The 27,001-nt window shown below is 41.4% G+C and overlaps 1 protein-coding gene across 4 annotated transcripts in view; it reads left to right on the top strand.

Annotated features, from left to right (window-relative positions):
* trim33 (tripartite motif containing 33) overlaps positions 1-27,001 on the top strand; it is a 182,514-nt gene that overhangs the window by 100,358 nt on the left and 55,155 nt on the right. For all 4 annotated transcript variants that reach the window (XM_078546786.1, XM_078546787.1, XM_078546789.1 and 1 more), the window contains exon 5: positions 19,243-19,359. In XM_078546786.1, coding sequence (XP_078402912.1) covers positions 19,243-19,359 — 117 coding nt within the window. The remainder of the gene's footprint in view (positions 1-19,242; positions 19,360-27,001) is intronic.

Below are 27,001 nucleotides of genomic sequence, written 5' to 3'. Positions count from 1 at the left end.
GTGCCACTGCCTGAGGCAGTTTTCTAATGTTGCCTCATTTGCATTGTGGTTGTGCCACAGAAGTCAGGGCTTCTGCAATTGCAGCACTGTACTTTATAGAGGGTGTTTGTTTGCAATGCAATCCGGAATCAGTTTTTGCCTTGGGTAAAGAGGGATCCTTCTCCCCCTGGGTGAACAGCTTTATACATTTGCTGCAATGCACACTTTGCTAGATTCTACTTAGGAAAATATACTTGTAACTGAGCTAATCTCAATAACTGACTAACTGAGCAGGAGAGTGCTGCTGTTGATGTCTTGTATTTTGAGTAAAGTGTGTGCACTTGTATAATTCTTGAGCCTTTTTAGGGAGAGTTGACGCACAACAGAAAACTGAAGGTTTTTGGCTTTCTCCAAAAAATCCCAACTTGATGGTTTGCACTGGTATGAACCTGAGACAGCAAGCTCCAAATGGTTTGGAACAAGAGGAACGCCAATGACATACTATAGATTTTAATAAGCAAAACAAACACCCAAGAACCAGGTGCAGCCGGACAATCCAGTTCTTGCGTACACAGCCTGAAAATTGTCCTTGATCTGTATCTGTCCATTTAACTTCTGCATGCATTTGAGAGGTTTGGTTTTATGTAGCTATTTCTATCTCCAAGTTTTGAAAAGCTATATCATTCTGAACTTTGTATGCTTACTGATGATACAGCTATTGATAATTAGCATTTGGCCAAAATTCCTGACTGTTATTCAAGGTTGGGAGATAGATGAAAGAGTCAAATATGTCAAAATTGTTGCAAGAGATTAGCACCATTCCCTGTGCCAAAAGGCATTTGCTTGAATTTGGATTGGATTTAAATGTGATGGCTCTGGGACCTCGACAAAGTGAGCATTCCTTTTCTACAAGCTAGACTATTGCAGTGGGCTAGTTCATTGTGGAGAAAAGTATCATACCCCATCTATCCCCCTCCTTTCAGGAAAATGACTGACAAAGACTTTTGAAAAAGGGGCCAAGGTAATGAACAAAAACCTTTCCCAGTATCCCATTCTCCTAGGCCATATTGCATGATGTGCTATTAATTATGAGTGATATTATGTACAGCAGAGATCCATTTAAACATCTATTTCTTTCCATTAATCTTACTAATTGGAGTTCTATCTGGTTTTAAAATTAAATATTCTAAGTCGCAACCTGTCTCAGCAGCTGTACTGTTTTTTGTTTAATAGGTCAGAGATGAAAGTTATTTTGAATATTAGTGCAAATTGTAGCTTTAGTAATGGAAAAGCATTTACCCCAACTTGATCAGCACAGCTACGTCACCTTCAGGAAAGATTTGGAAATGGCATTCTGGCTGAATTATTTTCAGATGTTTATGCCAGTTTAACTCTAGATTCCTTCCTGCTATCTTTTATCTATTTCCTATGTCCCATTTACTGTCAAGTTTTTATATCTCCTAATTTTTATGTAACCAAGCCTATGTAATTTCAGCTTTCCCCTGTGTCCACTTGCATGTGAATTTGCAATGGCTCTCTAAATTGCTTCTCCATATTTCTCTTTCTATTTACTTATTTTCACTTTACCTCGTTTACGCCCCTTGATTCTATCATGCCTTCTTTCACTTCTCCCCTCAAGAACCCTGTCCCTCCAATTCCCCACCCCAACCATTCAGTCCTCCTCCACTGTTTTGCTCTTTTGCCCATTGTCCCAGGCTGAATTCCCCTTTAAATAAGCCTACAGCTTCTCTCTGTGCCTCTCTTGGCACCCTTTGAAGAGCTTGTTGAGACAGTCGGAGCTGGCTCATTATGAATAGCAGTCCCAGTTGTACCATCCTCCTCTCTTGCTGAACTTTCCACCCTGCACATCTGCTGGGGGCTAATTTTGTTGATCTCCTTCCCATCCAACTAATTCACTTCTCCAACTGCTATTGTGGATGATTGTATCGACGACATCCAGATTTTAACAGACCCCTGGCTTAGGGGTGATGACAGCTTCCCCCTAAATAAAGCCTCCCCACCTCGCTAAACCTTTAACCACATGCCCCCCAGCAAGACTGTCACGGTGTCCGTGTGGAGCTTCTCTCCAAATTGTACTCAACTGCACTCTTACCTCCATCTTTGACATAACTCTCCCTCATTCCAGTCTCCCTCTCTCTCTTCTCCCCCCCCCAACCCACCCCCCGCTCTCTCTCTCTCTCTCTCTCTCTCTCTCTCTCTCTCTCTCTCCTGCCCCCAACTGCCCATAGCTTTACTCCCTTAAGTCCAAGGGTATAGGCTTACAGCGACCTGGTGGACAACAGGTTAAGCCATTCACTGCCAGATGTGCCTGGGCTACATAAAGCACTATTGGGTCTTGTTCTTATCTGCTAAAATTGCTCACTATCCCAGGATCATCCAGCTTCTGTTCTCTACTGTAAACCACGTTCTTGAACTCCTGTCTCCTTTACCTTCTCCAGCAATAAGTGCGAGGAGCTCATGGCCAAAACTGCTATCAACACCCTTCCAAAAAAAAAAACCATTTTATTCCACTGCCCTTGCAAACTACCACCCTCATTTACCTGGCCCTTTGCCTAGTGAACCAAGACAGCTTGCCAACTGCCAAGTTTCCAGTGTATGTAGGAATCTCAGCTGATGGTGAACTTGTGGGCTATGAGGGACCAACTGCTCCAGCCCAGTTGTCTCAACTACTGACAATGAACTCTGGGTGTTCCCATTTCTCTTCAGGGGAATGAGTGCATCGTCTTCCCCCTCTGAGTCTACGCCCTGGGAAAAGCATGGTTCCTCTGGAATTTCACTGGCGCAAAAGAGCTAGGCGGAGCTGGGGAGACCAGACTGTTCCTGGTGCTTTATGCTGTGGGGCAGGACATTCTGCCAGAAACTGACTAGGCATGAAGTTCACAATTTAAAAAAATCTCTTAACTCCATTACAGAATCAGACAATCTACACATTAATAAAATGTTATTTACATTTTATGTAAGTATATGCATGATGGCTAACATTTTAAGATCTTGGAAAGAAAGGTCAGTTGATATGTGTGCATGTACAAAAAAGCTTATTTTAATATAGTGCCTTTAACATAGAGAAACCTGTTCAGAGATTTCACAAATGGAAGTTGGCAGGGAAAGAGATGCAAGCCATAGAGAGAGAGAGATTAGTTGGGGGTGACCAAAACTTGACCGAAAAGATGGGTTTTAAGATTTTTATAGGAGCAGAAACTGATTGGCATGCAGAGGACATTGAAGTGGGATGAAAGTTCAGCCAACTGTTGTTTTTATTCTATGGCTGGGGAAGCAGTTATGGTTTGATGTTAAGGTCAGCAACCCATTCAGCTTATTCAGCTGACGCAGTGTCATGATATCACCAGGGATGGAGATCTCAGGGCAGAAGTTCAATATGTGGATGATAGTCTGACTTGGATGGCCACACTCAATTTGAGCTGTTCTTCATATTTTACTTGTGGAACAAGTGACCACATCTTCCCTGACCTGTCTTCAAATGATTGAGGGTTGTCCAAATTTTCTGTGGAAAGTTAACCCTGGACTTGACCACTCAGGTCAGTTATAAGATTATGGTTTGTGATGCTTGCAGTCAACCAGGAGGTGTGCTATTGAGAGGTAGGGCTGTCATCAATTTGTATGGTGCGGAATGTGTTCCAGAAGGGGCCTCATGATTTCAATGGTGTAGGGTTTTATTTGAGGTCCTATGTCAATGGGAATGTTATGTTAGCTGTCAGCTGGTGGTGCTCTTTGAAGAGGATGCTTTGCCTGTGGACACCAGGAGGTTCAGTGCGTGCTGGGGCAGGAAGCCACTTGAACTGTGTTGGTCTCAGTGTCCCAGTAATAATGCTCGTGACCCTGGAGGTGGATCTGTACCAGGTTTGTGTAGTGGCTCCTGAGCCAGGTTAAGCAGTAGTAATCTGGGTAGACCAGGGACAGTGAAGCAGTACATAATGTTGCTGGCCCTGTTGCCCCCCTGGTGGTACCACCAGTTTCCATATGGGATTCACTCTTGCCCAGTCCTGGATTCTGGTCTCCTGGAGGTATTGCTGGTAGGTCAGTGTGCACTGTGTTTGGCCAAAGTCTCAATTTTCTGAAGTAGGCTTTCATAGAGCATAGATCTTCAGTGAGTGTTTTCTGAATGTCCTGAAGTTGTTTAGCCTAGAAAGCTAGGGTCAAGTTGTCAGCATATGTGAAGAGCTGTGACTTTGTGGGAGGGAGGTCACTGGTATATATGTTGCGAGGACTGATCCCTGTGGGAGCTGGTTGTTGCTTATGCATGAGTGGCTGATTTGATCTCCGAGGCACACGAAACAGTAGGCTGCCGATTATGAAATTGATTAGTTGGAGAGTTTTCAAACAGATGCTTTTGTAGAGCATGCCTGTGGACCACATTGTGTCATAGCCATAGAATAAGTTAACAAAAGTGGTTCGTTTGTTCAGCATTTCTGGAAACCAGTCTCCATATGTGAGGTCAGTGTGAGAACCCGCTCAGATTAGTTGTGGCCAATGTGAAAACCTGCCTGTTGGTTGGGGGGGGGACATTGCTGCTTCCAGGTTGATACTTATTCTGTTTAGCAGGAGGCATTTCAAGGCCTTATATGATACTGAGAGCAGGGCAAGGGGCAGTAGCTGAGTGTGTTGTCAAGTGGCTCCCCTGGCTTTGCATTGGTTACTATCTTGGATTGGCACCAGATGTTTGAACTGATGCCTGTGCTGTGTATGTTGTGGGGCACCTTTATTGAAGGCCTTTGGAGGAAAAAAAATCCAGATAAATTACATCTACTGGATTACCATTGTCTACTGTCTATGATAACTCCTCAAAAAATTCCAGTTGGTCAAGCAAGATTTTCCCTTTTGAAATCTATGCTGACTATTCATCATTCATTTTATTTTCTCAATGTTCTTCTGTTCTCTCCTTATGGAGGGATTTCATTATTTTTCCAGCTACAGATGTTAAGCCGACTGGTCTATAATTCCCTAGGCATGTTCTGTCCCTCTTCTGAAATAATGAGAATTACCAGTCTTATAGTACTGCACCTTTTCTAAAAAAAATTATTGAATATGTGTAATTATGCTTCTGCTGCCTCTTCCTTAGATTGTTTTAGATTGCATTGATACAATCCATTTGAACCAGGGGTTTTATCCTCTTTGGGTTTGTTTAGCATTATTCAATATATACCCTTCATTATTTTAAATGTATTTGCCACATTGTTCATATTATCATTCAGTGTCGCATCTATCTGTTCTTTCTCCCTTGTAAATACAAAAGCTAAATAATTATTTCATATTACTGCCATCTCTCTATCATTACCTGGTATTACCCTGTCTGTTCCTCAATGGCCCTATTCGCACACAGTCTTCAATTTCTTTACTGATGTGCCTGTAAAATATTTTACTATGTTGTTTTATGTTCCTTGATGTAATTTCATTAGTTCCTCCTTGCCTTCCTAACTTTTAAAAAACTTTTCCCCTAATCTCTTTGTACTTTCTCTTATCAGCCTGCTTTGGGGGCTGTCCACATTGTAGTCTTTCTCCTTGTCCTCACAGGTAGAGGGACCCTGGTGTATATGTATATGTCATTGAAGATGGGGAGGGGCATGTTGAGAGAGCAATTAATAAAGCATATAGTATTTTAAGCTTTATTAATAAGGGCATTGAGTACAAGAGTAGGGAGATCATGTTGAACTTGTATAAGACACGAGTTAGGCTTCATCTGGAATACTGCATCCAGTTCTGGGTGACATACTTGAAGAAGGATGTGAAGGCATTGGAGAGATTACAGAGGAGATTCACAAGAATGATTCCAGGGATAAAGAACTGTAACTATGAGGATAGATTGGAGGGGTTGGGACTATTTTCCTTGGAGGAAAAAAGGCTGAGAGGAGACTTGATAGAGGTATTCAAGGTCCTGAGGGATAGGGACGGGGTAAATAGTTAGAAACTCTTCCCCCTTGAGAGCATCAAGAACTAGAGGGCACAGATTCAAAATAATTGGCAAAAGGACCTAGTGATGTGAGGAAAACATTTTCCTCAGAGGGTGGTTGGAGCCTGGAACGAACTTCCTGAGAGGGTGGTGGAGGCAGGTTTGATTGAGATATTCAAAAGGGAATTGTATTGCTACCTGAAAAGAGAATCTGGAAGGTTACAGGGATAAGACGGGAGTGGGACTCGGTAGAATGCAAACTCGTTGGGCCGAATGGCCACCTCCTGCACTAAAGAATTTGTGGAACCCATATGCTTAGCCTTATCAAGTCGTCCTGCCCCCTTCATTGTCACCTAATGCAGATTTGTATATATTCACCACAGGTTTTTCTGTTCCTGTACAGTTTAATTTATTGCCTCCTCATTCTTCCTTCACAGTTCCGTATTAAATTGCATCGGCCACATGTCTGCCCATTTCATTAATCTGCCTTGTGTGTTCCTGAAGTTTTGCCAAATTTTTGATTCTTGTGTCACCTGAAAACTTTTGAAATGGTGCCCTGTATTAGTTTTGCAACTACCTGGTATTTTATGAATGAACTGAATGCGACTCATGTTATGATCACAGCAGATGTTAATTGCTAAGCAAACCAAATCCCAGAGGGAAACTTGGTTTACGGGCCATACACTTTTTTTTTGAAAACAAGAAGAAAATGTGCTGACCTCCTCTGACTTCCCTTTGATATTCAAATGAACTCTCAATTTATCTAAAAATGCAAGTGTTAGATCCAACCTATTGTACCTCAAACCCACCATAATATCTCATTAGCAATGCACAACCTAATGCCTCTATCCTTTTATGCCTTAAACCTCTCAAACAACCTGTCTCTAGTAACCTTTCCCCAGCTTAACAAATCATTGACTCTCTCTCACACACACACGTGTGCGCGCACGCGCACACATACACCTCTTTATAGAATGATACACTATTACCCAAAAATATTAAAAAATAACGTCCATTCTCACTGTTATTTCAGATGATTGGAAATAACCAAACACTCGAGAGCAGTTTTCACAGAAAACACTATGTCCAAATAGTTATTCCATTTACCAGTGGGGTGCTACTGTCTCTAGAGGCATCAACTTAAAAGAAAAATGTTTTTGTTCCCATTCAGCTTTTAGTGGCAAAAAATTCAGCCTGTCCCTACATGAGCGATGTGATATTTCCAGTGCTGTCCTCTAGCAAGGCTCCCAAGCCATTATGAAAGGTCCAGCGACTGGACAGTGTACTGACATTCAAGTAATTGCATGCATGCAATTATTGCGGTGGTTCTGTGCAATTTGTGCAGATTCCACAGTACCAGTGACATAGGATGTTACATAAGTCACTGTTCTATAAAGAAGTCTATTAGAGGTGTTCTATGGAGCGGTTGGAAGAGAGTCCAGCATGCCAACTGTAAGGAAGAACAGGGTTGTTTCTGTACAGAAGGCATCTGGAATAGATTCTTCTGTTGTATATGGGAAGCTAAGGAAGGGCATTTTTTAGTATCATGATACCTGGGCAGGAAGCCTACACTGTTTCACAAGACTTTCGTTGACTATCGGTTGGTTTTATAGCATTTGGAGCATTACAAGTTTGGACTTGTATATGCTCACTTTCTTGATTATTGGGGTGGATGCTGATGTTTGGGTAGGAAAATCTATAACAGAGTTGCCACTGCATGCTAATTATTATGCACGTGCTACTATCATGTCATGGATGCTGTTAAAGGTGTAGAATTCGTTCCTTCATCTAAACATGCTTCCATCCACCTTGTTAATATAAATGAGAAAAGGGTTTGGTGTATTAAATTCTTTTTAACTTCTGACGCACTGGACGTAAAGTTTATTTTCTATGCAAGGATTCGGTCACACGTAATTGCATTCTTGTTGTAAAAAGGCTCAACACTTAGCTGTGACAAGTTCACATTCAGACAGATGGAGAGATTGCAGCCTTGTTCCTGAGTTTGAGATGTGTTTTCTCAGTTGTCAAGCAGCTTCAACTGTTCTCCAGTATTTCATACTACCAAATCCAAGTTTTATTTTTTTCTGAATGTTGCATCGCTATGTTGTGGCATTAATATACAGATTTAATGAACACGTAATTGGATGGTTATGGCACTGTGAAGAAATTTCAGAGATTATCATGCAAATGAATAGCATGCTTGGGAGTCATCAGTTAATTGCATTTTGTGTGTGTTGAACTCCAGTCTCCTTGTTCATCATGATGATATAACATATTGTGGAGACATCTGTTTTCTCACAGGGCATGTGAAAGACAAGATGTTTAACTTGTTTACAAAAACTTAATGGAGCTAAAACTTTTAGCTGAAAGCATGTGTGATGCATATATGCCAGCCAGTGATGGTAGTGTTTTTATTAGGGACACTCACTCATTTAACAAGTGATAGAAATTGAGGAAAGGAGTGACTGAATACCTTGAAAATTTTCAATTGATCCGAGAGAACCAGCATGAATTTGTAAAGGGTAGATCATGCCTGGCAATCTTGATTGCGTTTTCTGAGGAGGTGACCAAAGTAGTAGACAAATGTCTATGGATGATTTTTATATGGATTTCCTGAAGGAATTTGATAAAGTCCTTCATAAAAGACTTAGATCAAATTATGAAATTGAAGGTAAGCTATTAACCGCGTTGGGAATTGCAAAGTAGAGATAATGGGCAGGTTTGCTAATTGCCAGAATACGTCTAGTGGGGCTCCCAAGGACCTGTGTTGGAACCTCAAATATTCATTATTGATTAATGACTTGGCTGATGAAAAAGAGAGCCGCACACAGTTTGTCGATGACGTGCAGGTGGAAGAATAGAATTACAAAGTGATATTGAGTGAGTGAATGGGTGAAACTGTGGCAAATAGATTTCAATATAGGAAATATCAGGTCATCCACTTTGGACCTAAAAATAATAGCCCAGGGTACTTTCTAAATGGTGAAAAGCTCAAAACAGTGGAGCTCCAAAGAGATTTAGAGGTCCAGTTACATCATTAAAATGACATTTACAGGTAGAGAAAATAATAAAAAAAAGCTGTTGGAATCCTGGTCTTTATATTTTGAAGCCTAGAATATGTATGGAGGTAGAAGTTGTGTTTCAGTTACACAAATACCTGATTAAACCACACCTGGAGTACTCCAAGCAGTTTTGGGCACCACACCTTTAGAGGGACATATTGGCCTTTGCGGCAATGCACTGTAGGTTTACTGGAATTTACCTGGATCCAAGAATCTCAATTATGAGCGACCTTGCACACTAGGAGTGTATTCCCTGGGCTTTAGAAGGTTTGGTGGTGATTTGACCAAAGTTTTCAAGGTTTGAAGGGGAACAGATAGAGTAGATGGAGAGAGTATTTCTTCTGGGGGGGTTTAGGACATAGTTTAAAAATTAGAGTCAGACCTTTCAAGAGTAAAATTAGGAAACATTTCTACACACAAAAGGTGATGGAAGCTTGGAACTTTTCCAGAAATGGTAGTTGATGTTAGGTCAATTATAAATTTTAAAACTGACATTGATAGACTTGTATTAATCAAAGGTATGAAGGAATACTGGGCAAAGATGGATATACAGAGTTAGGTTGCAGCTCAACCATGAAGTGTGGGAGCAGACTTGGGGATTTACTGTTTTATTGTCCTGTGTACCACTGAGCCTCCCTTTCATATTCTTTGTACGTTTTGAGGTTCTTGGCTAAATATTTTTAAATTTAAAGGTAATCTCTAAAGAGAACTAATTGAGTAGCTTTTTCATTGTCCCTTATAAATGGAGGTAGAAGTTGTGTTTCAGCTACACAAATACCTGGAGTACTCCAAGCAGTTTTGGGCACCACACCTTTAGAGGGACATATTGACCTTTGAGGCAATGCACTGTAGGTTTACTGGAATTTACCTGGATCCAAGAATCTCAGTTATGATTTATTTATTTATATTTTCATAGAAACACGAACAATTTTCCCAGATTCCCTTTCTTGAATCTTGCTAGCATATGTTTGCACATCAGCCCCACCAGTTCTTCACCCAAGTGTCTATTTTCATGTGAGTCTGGATGGTGTCTGTCAGCAGCCTATTGACTTTTGCAGACTACCATAGCCAAGCCTAATTTTAGCCACAACTAATGTTCACAATACGTATCTTGTAGCAAGGGTCAGAAGCAAGAATGTTCTAGCTACTTTTATTTTCCTTTCCATAACCCAGGGGTGATGAAACTAATTGCATTGTTCCTAAGCTGAGATCAGCTGACTCAAGACCAGACTAGCTAAGGCGCTTCCTTACAGTTTAATTTTTGAAAAATTCTTAGTTTGCAGGATTGATCTATGGAGCCCTGATGGCATTCAGTTCAGAAAGTGCTGTGAAGTGGTGACAGGATCTCTGGTAATCCTCAAATTAGGAGGGGAGGGGAGGGGGGGACTCCCATGAGATCATGGGGAAAAAATTGCGTGAGAGTGATTTCTGAGAGTGCCCCAAAAAACCCCTTTTCCTGTGCTGCAGGGATCTCCCCTGGCTACTCCCCAGTCCATATCGACTGTTTGAAATAAAGCTTCATCGAATTGCATGAGAAATCTTGTAAATGCATAAACTATTATCCTAGCTCAGGAAGGGGCTCTGGTAAGTACCTACCAGACTGGTATAAACATTAACTGTAAATGGAAGAAGCACCTTGCTCAAGCCATCAGGCTAAATTTTACAAAGTGAAAGCTGGCACATATGATGAACTTCATTTTTTGACATTTTAGTTACAGTTCCTGGTTTAGGTAAAAATATTAATGGTGTGATAACTGATGTGGGCACTCGGTGGCTGAAACGAGTGGCGACAAGAAGTTGTTTGTGCAATTTATGGAGGAAAAGCTGTTAATAATTGAATGGAAACATTAATAACCCATCCTAGTGAAGGAAATTCCTTCGTACTAGAAATTGGCTGATCATCTAGGTCCTACTAGAAGGAGTGTTCTGCTCAAAGTGGAGAAGTTGTACATGTATGGCTTCCCTTGCACTTTTTTCCATTTTGCAAGTTATCCTTGAACTGAAAAAAGATTTGCAGAGAACTTGATGTTGTACATGGGTCTTGTCTGATTCCATTAAGTAATGGTTTGGTGCATTCCTCTCATGACAGTTGCCTATAACACAGTCAACTAGTCACCTTAGTTTCTCCACATGCGTTTTTCAAAAGTATTTCATTGATTGTGAAGTGTTTTAGAAAGTCCTGATGTTTTGAAAGGCACTATTTAAATGCAAGTTATTTTCTTTCCTTGCCCATACCCCTGTGGGTAACTGTTCAGGTAGTTGAGGCTTTGCTGTTATTAGATGTGAATCTCATCATCTTTGGGAGTAAGGACATGGTGGTTCAGAGGACTGCTATCCAAAAATGTGACATTTTGAGAAAATAGCTGTTCAGTTTTAGAAGAACTCATCACAAAAATGATGTGTAACAAATGTATTGGCAAAGTTGTGTATATATTAATTTTGTAGGCATTCCCATTTCCTGCCTCAATTAAACCATTTAGGGGTGGGTGGGTGAGTGGGGCGGGGTTAGTTGTAACATTGCTGCATTTCTGGCTAGAAGTGTCAAAAGTGGCAGTAAAATGGAGTTACAAAGGTCTTGCATGCTTGAATTTGAATTTGCATGTAATATAGCCATACTGTGAAATGTCAGCAGAGTATTCAAAAATGCTCAGGATTCACTTCTAAAAGTTACTTAGATCTTAAGTATTATGAAAAGCTGGATTTTCCAGTTGGTAGTCTTTGCATTTAAAAATTAAACACTTGTCATGGAAGCTTGCATGTGCAAAGCTCCCTTCTAGCCAGGAGATATGAATTAAGTCCTTGCTGATATTACCTGGCTGGCACCAATGCTGTAGCTCTGCTAAAAATGCTCTGCAAGAAAATGTGTGATTTCTATTCAAAGAAATGCACAACACATGTAAATAGCCTGTAGACATCTTGAATACAATGCTGCTCATGCAGTGATGTTTTAAACAACAGACTGGCTTATGCTCATGCTGTTCATAGTTAAATGGAATTTAGGGCACTAACAAACTTTTGAGCATTTACTTAATCATATACTTGAGTGAAGGTTAGAAGTTTGAAATATTACATGGAGGCCTCTAATGTATACACACTAATTGTGTATAAATGCAATTTAAGTTATTTGTTAGATTTGAGAGCGAGTTCTCATAATTGGGTTGTCTCAACAGTTTAAAAGAAACAATAGATTTAAGTAAAGCATAAATGTGGGTGCATGAAACATTCATGCAGCTGCACTCTGTTTTAACACCCAGTAGTACAAACATATTTTTCCTACAACTTGGCTTTTGTTTATATTTTGAGTTGTGCAACACCAGCATGAGGTGCTGATGGGTATAAATCTGTTCCTTTTGGGAATATTCAAAAGCAATGAATCCAAGAATTATATTGCAATCCAATCTATCAGTATTCTTTCTTCTACTTCCTTTCTGTTGTCAACTCTGAACCAGATTATGCAGGAACCACTGCTCTCTGTTAATTTGTCCAGGAAATCACTATTCATCTGTAAACTACTTCTGTAGGTGTTGACAAACTGGCCTTGTGATGAAACACACTTTCTTCTTCCTCTCTCGCTCCCCTTCTTGCAATTGCATAGTGTGGATATCTAGGCATTTGCAACATTTCTTCTACTCTGGTCTTTGCTGAATTTGTTGATTTTAGCCAGTGAGTAAATCTAGAATCCGGTTGCTCCCAGTGATTCAGCTGCTCACTGGATAAGTTGTTGAACTTGTGTGTGTTTCATGACAACAGTAAGCCTTTTGGCTTTGTTTGTTTTGTTCATGTAATATAACACCAGCAAACAAATTGGCCTATTCAACAGATATCCAATGAGGACACAAACCCTAACTTTTAAAATACAATGTTTAGACTTTTTGAAAGTCACCATTCTCTTTGGGCCCATGCCATTGTCACTCATCACACCATCAAGGCTAAGTGCTACTTCTGAAATTTTGACTAGGAAGAGCACAGAAGCAGTGAAGATGTGTAAAGGGTTTAATGTCAGAAAAGTGTCTTCCCATCTGATGGTTTTACTTAAATCTCAAGCCCACATAGTGGATTCCCTCCCCTGCTCTGTAGCTACCCCACCACTCTCACTCTGTAGCTAACTACTTCCAACCCCCCCCCCCCCCCCCCCCCCACCCTTCCTCCCTCTTCTGTAGCCAACTCCCCTGGTCTCCCTCACAAACCCCTCCTTCAGTCCCCTCTGCCCTCCTCCACTTAGTCCACCTACACCTTGCTTTCCTCCGCTCGGAACCCCTTCACCCTTCTGTCTCCCTGTTCACATTCTGACTCTAACTTTCCTGTCCATGCCAACATTACTAAGTTCAAAGTTCAGGATGTGGGCAATGATTTTTTTTTGTATTCTTCCCCATTATCTTGCTGCTGATCATTTTTGATCTGCTGAATAGATCATAATTCTACAGTATTTGAATCAGAGCATGGTAGTTTTAGTCTCTTGTACTGGAGCACAATGAAATGGAGATGTTTATCAATTTTAGAATTTGATATCCACATTCCAGCATAATTCAGGGTATCTAGATATTTGAAGGTGACGAGGCCCATTGAGAGAGTAGTTAGCAAAACATATGGAATCTTGGGGTTCATAAATAGAGGTATTGACCCAACCTTACATTTCCAATAGTGGCGCTTGAGGAGCTGGGGTAAGGACTGGAGCTGTTGATGGTGGGCAGAAGGAAGTAGAGGGGGTGCTGAGAGCTGTAATCAAAACTATATCAAATGAAAAACAATATAGAGAATCCAGAAAAATTCACCTGTCATTGAATTGAAGACAGACCTCGAGGGCTGTGTCTTCAACTTATGTCAAAATGGTGGACTTTTGCCAGTAATATGGTGTGCTGCTTGGTGTCTCTGCTGACTCAACCGTTAAACCCACTCTGCATCCAGGAAAGCAAATTCCTGCAGCCTACAGGAAAGTGTTAGGAATGAGAGAGTTTTTGAGTAATTTATATTTGTATTTGCGGGTGTTAGGAACAAGATATAGCTTTGAATTTAACTTATATTTTTAATTTGTGTTAAGAAAGGTGAAACCTGGGTCTAGCTTCATTAGAGTTTTTCCTCTGGTAGAATGTTGCCTGCAAGTCTGAGAGTTTGTTTGTATACCTGCATTTTAATGAGATGTTTTGACCCTTGAAGTGGTTTAGGGAAGTTAAAACAAAGGGTACGCTGTGCTGTTGCCTAGCAACGGGGGCCCACAGGGAAACAGAAAAGTTCAGTTGGTAGAACCATTCCACAGAAACTGCAGAGCGGGCAGGAAAGGAGCTGCAGGGAGCAAGTCCCAAAAGAAAAGCATGAAGCCCCAAAGCCAAGGAGGGGGACAGGAAAATATCCCAAGTCGACAGCTAAGTCGAGGAACAGGGACAGGGAATCTGGAACAGATCCTGTTCAGTGAAGTTAAACTAAGGAGGAGTGGAAAAGGCTCAGGATTAAAGAGAAAGCTGTGGGGAGCAGAATTGAGGCAAAGTTGACTTGCAAGAAGATCCGAAGAGACAGCCAAAGGTTGGTGATTCCTTACTTTGGGCGTGTGAAGCAGTGGTGTTCTATTGGCACAGCTAAATATCTGAGTGTGTGAGGTGGGTGAGGAATATCAGAGGGAGAAATCGAAACTCTAGAAGTGGATCCTTGTTGAAGACATCCAAGTGAAAGTGTAGCTTGGGAGAAAATTTCAAGGCGAGTACTCGGAGCATTGAGGTTGAAAACCCTTGGGAGAAAGATTGCATTCACTGAGACTGGTTGGCTCATGGTGTGACAAGCGTTTGGGGTGGGGGTGGGTGCAGCTGATGGGAGATCCATAGCACCTGTCTGGGGTGCCATCTGTCACTTGGTTTGAGTGTGGTGTGTCTGCCCACAAGTCGCCTATTGGTTTACATGGACTGTGTATTTATTGTGGACATTAGAGTATAAGATAGCTTTTGTAACTTTGTTATCTTTACAAATCTATGTATATCTCTAAAGGTATAGGTGCGGGTGAAGGAGTATTGTAATATAGTTCATCTTTTCTTGCTTAATAAATGTTTAATGCTTTTGTTAAAAGTTCATCAGCTGACTCCTGTGACACTGTTCAATAGCCACCCCCCAGGTTCCTAAACAAAAAATAAAAGTTAGGATCTATCAAGCCGGGTCCACCCTGGGACCTGACTCGCCCAGTAGTGACGTCAGCTGGGATCAGAATAAAAGGTAGGGTCATATGTTTTCTCTTAGCCTGCAGCAAACACCTCAGCTTTGTTGCTGACTGCAAAATCCAAGCCATAGAATACAAAAAGAGGAAAGCTATGATGAACCTTTATGAAGCTCTGGTTAGGCTACAGCTAAAGTATTGCATCTAGTTCTGGTCACCACACTTTAGGAAAGGAGATTTACCAGAATGGACCCTGAGATGGTTGAATTTAGCTACAAGATTAGGTTTAAGAAACTGGGATTGTTCTCCTGGAACAAAAGATTGAGAGGAGATTTGATAGAGGTGTACAAGATTATGACAGGTTTCGTTCAGGTAAGCAGAGCTGTTCTCATTAGCTGATGGTATAAGGATTAGGGGGCACAGATTTAAGGTTTTGGGCAAGAGATACAGAGAGGATGTGAGGAAGAATATTTTTGTGCGGAAGTGGTAATGACCTGCAACACTCTGCCTATGAGCGTTGTGTAAGTGGACAGTGATTTCAAAAAGAAATTGGATGGCAGTGCAGTTGAGGGGAAATAAACTTGCATGGCTACAAGGGACCGACTGGATTGCTCTACAGAGAGCCAGCATGGTCTTGATGGGCTGAATGGCCTCCTGTGCTGTTATGACTGTAACTTTAAATTGAGGTTGTAGAATCAGTTGATGAGTCCAGTTTTCCTGAGTTGTCATATGGTATACAAAATACTTGTGCATGCAAAGACATATATTTGTGCTTTAGTTATGCAATACGGTGGTCTCTATAGATAAATCCCACAGCAGTTGCTGATCTTAGTCCAGTGAATTACTTATCCGTTCAGCTATAAGGCAGCCTTATAAAGGCATCTTGCAGCCATGGTTATTTAGCTTTCTTAGGAAAGACCCATTAGCTGATTCTAAACAAGTGCATAAACCCATTGCATGATACATTTGGATTTTTTCAATTCAATCTTAGCGGATCCTGGAAATAACTTAAACCTTCAAGCCTGGGATGCAAGTAAATTCACTCCTTTCCAGTAGAAATGCATATGGATATACAGTAGTAAATTGCCTTCTGGCAACAAGCTAAAAGCTTTCAGTAGTTTTTGTTCTTAGGAACTTATGCTTTAGAGTCTTTCACTGATTTCACTGAACCCAGGTCTTGGACATCCCAGTAACATTAACATGGCTAGAGCCTAAATGTTAAAATAAAAAAAAATACAGTATGGTACCTATCCTTTCAAAAATTAGCTAATAGCTCAATGTCTTTGTTTTCTAAGTCACTGTGTTACACCCAATTTTTGAAACTGCCCATTTCATGAAATAGCCAGTTAAATTGGCCATTTCTTGAAATGGACAGCCTACCTGCATACTTCATGAACAGGCAGTTTGACCACCCAGTTCATGAAATGGGCATTTTCAAGCTTGCCCAGTTCATGAAATGGTCAACTTCTATGAATAATTACTTAATTCTGTTTACTATACTCTTATGTGCCTTTATTCAATGTACATTTCAGATTCATTATGACATCCAAACATTTCAAATTCATTGGTTTATGTTCTGTTATATTTCATTCGGGATCACGCCCAAACAATTCAAATAGCTCAAACATCAATGTTTACAGAAACAGCATAAATACAATTCATACATTTTGAATATACCAGCACTGGACATCGTTGTCACAGGACTTGTGGTTGTGGCAGGCAGCGATGCAGTGGAGACCAGCTTTCAAGCAGGAACATAGCTTTGATAAGCAGTTACCACTGCAGTGACAGCTCTGGAAGCCTGGCCCACCACAAACATTTTTAGCATGCACAGTCTCACATGATCACTCCTGTTTGTGGCTCCTGTCTGTGATACTTTTCTACGCATATCTTGCAACGACTGATGTACTGGCCTATAAGAGAACTTGGGATGTTTGAGAGAGTTTCTTGTGAGTTGACTTTTCACCACCATGGCTAGTTTCAATGTGGGCTTGTCACATGATGTCCAGGACAGCTTCCTTGGTGGCCATGTACATACCATTGCTCTTGGTAACCTTCTCCACACCACCTAGAGGTGTAAGCATTTCTATGATTATAGACTGGTTCTACAAGAGGTGTGAATGCCACATTTTCATCTGGGTACAACAAAGAGGAGATGAAATAAGAACAAAAAATGCTGGAAAAACTTAGCAGGCCTGGCTGCATCTGTGGAGAGAGAAACAGTTAACACTTCAAGTCCATATGACTCTTTGGCGATGAACTTGTCACCAATGAACTGTAAGTGTTACTTGCTATATGAGCCTCCAAAGTCAACACCATGTTATTTTCACTTCTAGCATGAAATTACGCACCTTCCATTGCCTGGTGTTTGAGCCAAGTCAAATAGGAAGGTATAAACAATTACCTTTCACATCTACATGGCATTTCACACCTTCCATCACCTGTGTGAGCCTTTGAAGTCAAATAGGCAGATGTGAACTGGTCCTTTTGAAATTTTAAATTTTACACCTTCCAGCCACTTTTGTAAACAAACTTGCTTTCCCAAATTTACAATGTTCATGCTGTTATTGAGCAGCTTAGTACATGATGTTAAGCTTGTATACTGCAACAGATGTCAGCAACAATTCCATGAATCAGATTTTAAAACTCGCACATAGCACTGACCATTTCATGAAATGTGCAGTCAAACTGCCTATTTCATGATCTGTGCAATGGGTTTGCCCAGTTCATGAATTAGATTCTACCAGTGTCCACTTTATAAAATGGGCAGATTCACAAATTGGGTGTAACAACTGTCTGTTACAGCGTTGTTAGGATCAAAGCTGAAATCCCACCCTGCCCCCCCCCCCCCCCTCCAAAAAACACCGTGCTGAATGTGAAGCACTGAAATTGAGAGTGTAATATTTTCTTAATTTTGATACTAAGATGGAGAACAAACTTGATAAAAGTATAAATGGTGCTAGTGTAAAATAAACTAGAGATCATGGACATCAGAGCAGCTGACCATGAAAGCTTCCGGATTATTGTAAAAACCCTACAGATTCACTGCCCTTCAGGAAAGAGACTTAGTGCCACAATTTGCTCTGGCTTACATTTGACTGCAGTGCTACATTGTATGGTTGGCTGTTAATACCACAATTTCATCAAGGGCTGAAAAGCAAATACTGCCTTGCCAATGACATTCGCATAAACAAGTTAAATAAAATAATAAAAATTCAAGGCTTTTGTCTGTAAACCAGTTAGTACAATTTGTGTAAATTTTAACAATGTTAACATCCTGTTTAACTCCAGATATACTGCCGTAATTATACTTGGGAGGATTTTCATGGGAATTAAATAGTTCACCTTTTACTGTTAATACAATTGAGGAAACTATATACAATTTCACCCACTGCAATGACTTTTTAAGATTGACTGCAAGTAGGTTAATAACAAGGTGATCTCTTACAGGGCAGTTGTTTATTGGGGTGGGTATTTGGTTTTAGGTAGTTAAACTTGTTCTGAACTATATACTTTTACACTGCATTGCACTACTGAGCGTGCTCTAGCGGCAAAGGTGCCATCTTTTAAGCGAGACGCTAAACTGAAGCCCAGTCTATTCTTTAGGGCAGATGTAAAAAACTCTGTTGCGCTATTTGAAGAAGAGTGGTTGGGGGTTCTCCTGATATCCTGGTCAACATTTATACCTTTACCAAAGTCACTAAAAAAACATGACCTGATCATTCATCTCACTGTTTGTGGGACCTTGCTGTTTGCAAATTGGCATCACGTTTGCTTACGTTACGACAGTGAGTATACATCATTAGCTGTGAAACACTTGTGGAGTGCCCTGAGTTTGAGAGTTGGTATATAAATGTAAACTTATTCTTTATTTAGCCAAGATCACAAGAGTGATAAAGTTCTTTCTTGCAAGGCTAGAATTGTTATTTTCCCCACTATAACAAAAAAGACACTTGTAAGCATTGAAACCAAATATGTAAAATGTCAGCTGAGGTATCATGCAAGAGCGTAATCAAGGAATTTAGATTTTTGCTGATTCACCTTTCTGACCTTAAGACAGGTTTTGTGAGGACATAAACTTAAGAACAGTTTCACTGGTGATTTGCGTTAAATTCATCCAGATTTTCTTTGCTTTGCAGATACCAATTTTTAGAAGAAGCATTTCAGAACCAAAAAGTTATTATTGAGACTTTAATGGCCAAGCTTCAAGAAAAGAAGAATTACGTGCAGTACGCAGCTAGTCAAGTGCAGAACAGGTATGTTCAACTTAGTGAATAGAGCACAGCCATGTGATGGTACCCTAATTTGATTTTTATTTCAATTATCATATCAGGAACTTGATGCTTTTAGAATAAGTTTCAACAATTTGAAATGGCGCATGTATTACTGTCTCCAGTAACTGTTTTTATCCATACATGGATACAGATTTGTTTCTTAAAACTGTTATCGCAAGAAGGTTTTGCTACTGGTTTGCAAATGCTATAATTTGCTTGACAAGTCTCCCATGAACACAAATAGGAGGAAGAGTAGACCACATGGCCCATCGAGCCTGCTCTGCCATTCAGTATGATCATGGCTGACCTTGGGTTTCAACTCCACTTTCCTGCCTGCTCCCCCTACTCCTCAATTCCCTGAGAGACCAAAAATCTATCTATACCAGCTTTAAATATATTAAATAATGGAGTATCCACAGCTCGCTGGGGTAGAGAATTCCGAAGATTAACAATCCTTTGAGTGAAGTAATTTTGCCTCATCTCAGTCCTAAGTGATTTGCCCCTTATCCTGAGACTGTGTCCCCTTGTTTTAGATTCCCCAGCCAGTGGAAATAATCTCTCAGCATCCATCCTATCAAGCCCCTTCAGAATCTTCTATGTTTCAATGAGATCACCCCTCATTCTTCTAAACCCCAGAGAATATAGGCCCAATTTACTAAGTGTCTCTTCGTAGGATAATCTCCTCATCCCAGGGGCCAATTTAGTGAGCTTTCACTGTACCATCTCCAATGCAAGTATACCCTTTCTTAAATGTGGAGACCAAAACTGCACACAGTACTCCAGATGTGGTCTCACCAAAACCCTGTACAATTGTAGCAGGACTTCTTCAATCCTGTACTCCAATACCCTTGCAATAAAGGCTAACATGCCATTTGCCGCCTTAATTACTTACTCTCCCAAAACTAGTGTTTCCTGATTTGAGTAAATGCTTGGCATGCAATTTTGTCTTTGGCATAATGCTCAGAAGTTATTTTTATGCTTGCAACCACTTGTGAAAAATGTACTTTCTGGTTCATAGAATATACAACCAGCTTATGTTCCACTTAAGCCTTGCTCATCTAACTCTTATCAGCATAACCCTCAATTCCCTTCTCTGATATGCTTTTCTAGCTCCACCTTCAGTGCAGCTATACTATTCACCTCAAATACTCCCTATGCTTTCCCTTTCCCAGCTATCAGTTAAACAAGCATGAGATGTGCCACTCTTTTATCCCTATCCATCCCACACTCAAAGAAAAAATAGGTAAAAATGGCCTTTCTCTACTACTCTGGTTTGGCTACAGTCTACTGATTATCAAAATTGATTATACAGCTATCATTAATGACCACGTGGCTGCCAGTTTCATTTGGAAGACTTGCACAAAGCAACAGCATATTTCTGAATTATGCGTATCAAAACATTAGAACTCATCAATAACAAAATAATGTTTTGTATCTTTTAACTCCTATTTGCTACTGCAGAGGTTATACATACATCTTATCATGAAAGCTGCTTAATTATTACCAGTTACTGAATCATAATACAGAAAACCGGTGCTGAGTATGTTTCATATTTGCCCTGAATCTAGGTATAGTACAATTAAAATTTGTTTTGTTTTGAATTACACAGTATGTACTTTATTGGATTCTGACCCAGTTAGCTTTACAAGGATTTTGCAATCTTCAGAAGGTGGCAACTTCTGGAGTATGATTGCACCAGTACCTGTCACTACCACCACCCCCAGCACCTCTCAGTATTGTATTCATGTGTGACCCTTCACAATGTGCTTGTGCAGGCTCTTTAATTATAAGGGAGAGAGATCACAGACAAGCTCGATCCTGTTCTTAACTGGTGTTGCATGCAAATTTCACTAGTTTTGCCCTCCCTAAAGCATGCAGAGTTCAGTTTTTAAATCCTGCTTGTGTGGCTAAGATTAGCTAACTTGAGTACAGCAGGTGTCAAACTGAAATGTTTTTCTAGATAAACCCAATGAACCATTGGGAGGAACAGATTATGTGGATAAATATTGAGCAGGAGAGGACTGAGTTGCAAATAAAATTGAGAAAATGGTATTCGATTGGACGTGTCAGAAAACCCCAAACTTGTGTAAATGGAATCTCCGGAGAAAAGGCCCAAATAGACCAAAAACAGTTGGTATAGAACTGTGGATGCTGAAGTAAAAAAACTAGGGTCAGTTGGAAGTTTATCAAAACCCAGTTTATTGCCTAAAAGCAATAGAAACCCTGTACTCTGCGGAGTAACCAAGATTGAAGGAAAAACACCAAATTTGTCAATTTAGGCCTGAGAGAAATCTTGGGCAGTGTAAGGTGTTGCAGCATTACAATGTTGTACGATACAATTGTGACTACAGAAAATATTTAGTTTATTACTCCTTTGTTTGAGTTTTGCTCTCCTTTATTAATGTGGATCTTTTTGGATTTATAGCAATGAAAAAGGTGCTGTCAGATTCACTGGATGTTATCAGGGTTATGGGGTTAGTTTTTGAGTTATGAGTCGTTATGTCTTTCGATATAGCCCAAAGGTCATGATTTCATATTCCACCATAGCAAATTGTGGAATTGAATTCAATAAATCTGGTAATTCACAAGTTGCAGTCAGAAACATTAATCTGGAAAGTTAGTGTCTTGAAAAATTTAATTTTACTACTTAATATCCTTAAGGGAAGAAAACTTGCAACCTCTAACCAGCCTGATACTACATGTGGCTCCAGTCCCACACTGCATACTTGATTTTTAATGCCCTCCTTACTGCCTTGCTACTGTCACCCAAACCTTACGAACAATTTTTTTCAAGGATGTGTTTATGGGCAAACTCCATGTTCTTTTAGGTTATAAATAATAAGGGAAATGGGAGGTGTAATTGGACATCAGCATTCAGCCTTCAGTGTATAATTTTATCCAACCAGTAGCACTCAAGCAGGCAATGCAGCCTTGAAACTTTGCTTAACAACACAGAGGTAGTTATCAGTGTACAGTGGACTGCAGGGAAAACTCATCAGAATGTATAGTGAATTTGAGACAACAGTCTTAGCATTCCCTACAGTTTAGATGTTTCAGTGTTAACACACTCAATTGACCCGTATTCTTGGATAGCCAGGGGACTAAACCTGGTGGAAGGTTATCTCTGGAGCAACAATGGGTGTACCATTGGCAAAAGCAACCAGGGAAGTTAGTATATAGATCTGCCTTCACACAGTTAGCACCATAAGGCAGCAGGCTCCAAGCATAGATGAGCTGTTTCATGAACAGTGAATTGGAGCAGGGTTCTATGCCCTAGCCTTATCCTTGTCTAGAAAGTTTGTGGCTGGCCTGATAATGGACATGAACCTCTCATACTTAAAACAGGGTGGGGTCCTGCATTGATGTACCAAAAACTATAGTTAAAATGTATGCAAGTGTCTTCAGCCACAGGAGCCAAGCTCAGTCCTAATTCATTCTCTGACCTTGCCACTTGGTGTCTGTCCTGTTAGTTGCCTCCCAATCATCAGTAGAGTGAAGGTAAGAATCAACAATAATGCCAACAAGCAACTCATACTTGGTCTTTGATAGTAATGCAAAAGTGGTGATAGTAAATAGGCAGCACATTTTACACCACCCACAATTTTCTTCCAAAGAGAATTAGAGGTTAGAGAAAAACGTTTGCATAAGGTGATTGAAATTTTCTGTTGCAAGTGATTAGTGCAGTCACATCTTTTTAGAATTAAATTAGATGCTTAAAAGAGTAGAATATTAAAGGGAATAGCGAGTGCAACAGAGGGTTGGATTAAACTAAGCGTCGTGGAGAAAAACACCAACACTGTGGTTGGGTCAAATTGGTGCTGTAACCTCTGATAAGTGCTAAATCCTTCAGACGTAACTATGAAGGAAGCATTCATAGTAGAGCAGGATAAGAATATGTGATGTTGAGATGTGATTTTTTTTCATGGTGCAATGTCTAGGTTATTACCTGTTCAGGTAAAATAGCCTTATTCTATTATATAGAATGTGGGAGGAGGCAGTGGCACAGTGGTATTGTAACTGGACTAGTAATCCAGAGACCCAGGGTAATGCTCTGGGTTGAATCCCACCATGGCAGATGGTGGAATTTGAATTGAATAAAAATCTGCAATTAAAAGTCTAATGCTGACCATGAAAACCATTGTCGATTGTTGTAAAAGCCCATTTGGTTCATGAAGGAAATCTGCCATCCTTACCTGGTCTGGCCTACATGTAACTCCGATCCACAGCAAAGCAGTTGACTCTTACGTGCCCTCTGAAATGGCCTAGCAAGTCACTCCGTTGTATCAAACTGCAAAAAAGCTTAAATGGAATGAAACTGCATGGGCCACCCAGCATCGACCAGGCACGGGAAACAACAATGGTAGCCCTGGCAACCTGAAGAGTCACCCGTACCAACAACAGGGGGCTTGTGTCAAAATTGGGAGTGTTGTCTCACTCTTGTCTTGTCAAGCAACAGCCTGCCATAGTCATACTCTCGGAATCGTACCTTACAGAAAATGTCCCAGATGACACCATCACCACCCCTGGATTTGTCCCAGACCCAACAGAGATGGCAGCACAGTGGTATACAATGGGGAGGGAGTTGCCCTCAGAGTCCTCAACATCAACTCCGGACCACATGAAGTCTCATGGCATCAGGTCAAACATGGGCAAGAAAACCTCCTGCTGATTACCATGTACCATTCTCCCCTCAGCTGGAGGAATGCACTGAGGGTGGCAAGGGTGCAGAATGTATACTGGATGGGGGGCTTCAATGTCCATCACCAAGAGTGGCTCGGTAGCACCAGTACAGACCAAATTGGCCGAGTCCAAAAGGACATAGCTGCTAGACTGGGTCTGCGGCAGGTGGTGAGGGAACCAACAAGACAGAAAAAACATACTGACCTCATCCCCACCAACCTGCCTGCTGCAGATGCATCTGTCCATGGCAGTATCAGTCAGAGTGACCACCGCACAGTCCTTGCGGAGACAGAGTCCCGTTTCCACATTGAGGATACCCTCTATGTTGTGTGGCACGCCTACTATGCTAATTGGGATATATTTAGAACAGATCTAGCAAGCCAAGACTGGGCATCCATGAGGCGCTATGGGTCATTCGCAGAAGCAGAATTGTATTCAACCACAATCTGTAACCTCGTGGCCCAGCATATCCCCATTACCACCAGGCCAAGGGATCAATCCTGGTTCAATGAAGAGTGCAGGAGGGCATATCTAAAAGTGAGGTGTCAACCTGGTGAAGCTACAACACAGGACTACTTGTGTGCCAACCAGGATAAGCAGCAAGCGACAGAGCTAAGCAATTCCACAACCAACAGATCTAAGCTCTACAGTCCTGCCACATCCAGTCGTGAATAATAGTGGACAATTAAGCAATTCGCTGGAGGAGGAGGCTCCACAAATATCCCCATCCTCAATGATGGGTGAAGTCCAGCATATCATTGCAAAATGTAAGGCTGAAGCATTTGCAACAGTCTTCAGTCAGAGGTGCCTTGAATGATCCATCTCTGCCTCTTCCAGAGGTACCCTGCATTACATGCAGATCTTCAGTCAATTCGATTCACTCCACATGATATCAAGAAACTGTTGAAGGTACTGGATGCTGCAAAGGCAATGTGCCATGACAATATTTGGCAATAGCGCTGAAGACTTGTGCTCCAGAACTTGCCATGCCCCTAGCCAACCTGTTCTAGTATAGCTACAACACTGGCATCTACCTGGCAATGTTGAAAATTGCCCAAGTATGTCCTATACACACAGCAGGACAAATCCAAACTGGCCAATTACTGCCCCATTAGTCTACTCTTCCATCAGTAAAGTGATGGAAGAGGTCATCAACCATGCTATCAAGTGACACTTGCTTAACAATAACCTCACTGGCGCTATGTTTGGGTTCTGCCAGGGCCACTCGGCTCCTGACCTCATTACAGCCTTGGTTCAAACATGGACAAAAGTGCTGAACTCCAGAGATGAAGTAAGAGTGCCTGCCCTTGACCTCAAAACCACATTTGACCAAGTGTGACTTAAAGGAGCCCTAGCAAAACTGGGGTCAATGGGAATCGGGGGAAACTGTCTGCTGGTTGGAGTCATACCTATCTCAAAGGAAGATGGTTGTGGTTGTTGGAGGTCAATCATCTCAGTTCCAGGACATCACTGCAGGAATTCCTCAGGGTAGTATCCAAGGCTGAACTATCTTCACCTGCTTCATCAATGACCTTCCATCATAAGGTCTGAAGTGGGGATGTTCGCTGATGACTGCACAATGTTCACCATTTGTGACTGCTAAGACACTGAAGCAGTCCATGTCCAAATGCAGCAAGACCTGGACAACATCCAGGATTGGGCTGACAAGTGGCAAGTAACATTTATGCCACGCAAGTGCCAGACAATGACCATCTCCAACAAGAATCCAGTCATCGCCCTTGACATTCAATGGCATTACCATCACTGAATCCCCCACTATTAGTACCCTGGGGGGTTACCATTGACCAGAAACTGAACTGGACTAGCCATATAAATACTGTGGCTACAACTGCAGGTCAGAGGCTAGGAATCCTGTGGCAAGTAATTCAACTCCTGACTCCCCAAAGCTGTCCACATCTACATGGCACGTTGGTCAAGTCGAGTGGAATGCCTGAGGTGGCGGCTGTGGCTAAGGACAGTGCTTCCCACAAAGCGCGAAGCAGCTGCTGATTAAAGTCACCAAAAAGCTGCCCAACAAGTGGAGGAAATCTCACAAGCAGAGCTGTTCCACTTACGTGCACAGATTGTTGACCCAGGTCCACCCTTCCACCAGGATCTCATGCAAGGCCATGGGTGCAATGAATTCCTTCATTGTCGACATTTTCGAGTGCACTGCCTCCTAGGCCATCACCTCATTCACTACAACAGGCATCACACCATCTTAGCGAGAGAGACCCAGAGCACCGTCAGCTGCCAGGGGAACTGGCCAAACATGCCATCTCTGAAGGCATGAAAGCGGTCACCAAATACACCAACTCTGTTTAGGTTGATCATTTTAAAGATTATTTTTAAAAATGAAAAAAACTCAGGGCCCAAGACAGGAGTGCGATGGAATACTCTTCACTTGCCTGGATGAGTGCAGCTCCAACAACTCTCAAGAAGCTTGACACCACCCAGGACAAAGCAGTCTGTTAGATTGGGGCCCCAACCACAAGATGCACTGCAGGATCTTACCAAGGCTCCTTAGAGAGCACCTTCTACACCCATAACTGCTCCCACCTTGAAGGACAAGGGCAGCCGATACATGGGAACACCGCCACCTGGAAGTTCCCCTCCAAACCACTGACCATCCTGACTTGGAAATATATCGCCATTCCTTCACTGTTGCTGAGCCAGAGTCCTGGAACTCCCTTTCTAACAGCACTGTGGGTGTACCTACACCACATGGATTGCGGCAATTCAAGAAGGCAGCTCAGCACCTTCTCAAGGGCAATTAGTTGGGCAATAAAAGCTGGCCTTAGCCAGTGACACCTAAAAAAAAAAAAATGGATTTTTATTTGCTAAACAAGGGAGCCATATAGGTACAAAACAAAAACAGAATTACCTGGAAAAACTCAGCAGGTCTGGCAGCATCGGCGGAGAAGAAAAGAGTTGACGTTTCGAG

This window comes from Cetorhinus maximus, chromosome 8, assembly GCF_964194155.1.
Source record: "Cetorhinus maximus chromosome 8, sCetMax3.hap1.1, whole genome shotgun sequence".
NCBI classification, from domain to species: domain Eukaryota; kingdom Metazoa; phylum Chordata; class Chondrichthyes; order Lamniformes; family Cetorhinidae; genus Cetorhinus; species Cetorhinus maximus.
This window is presented reverse-complemented; position numbering and strand designations above follow the sequence as displayed.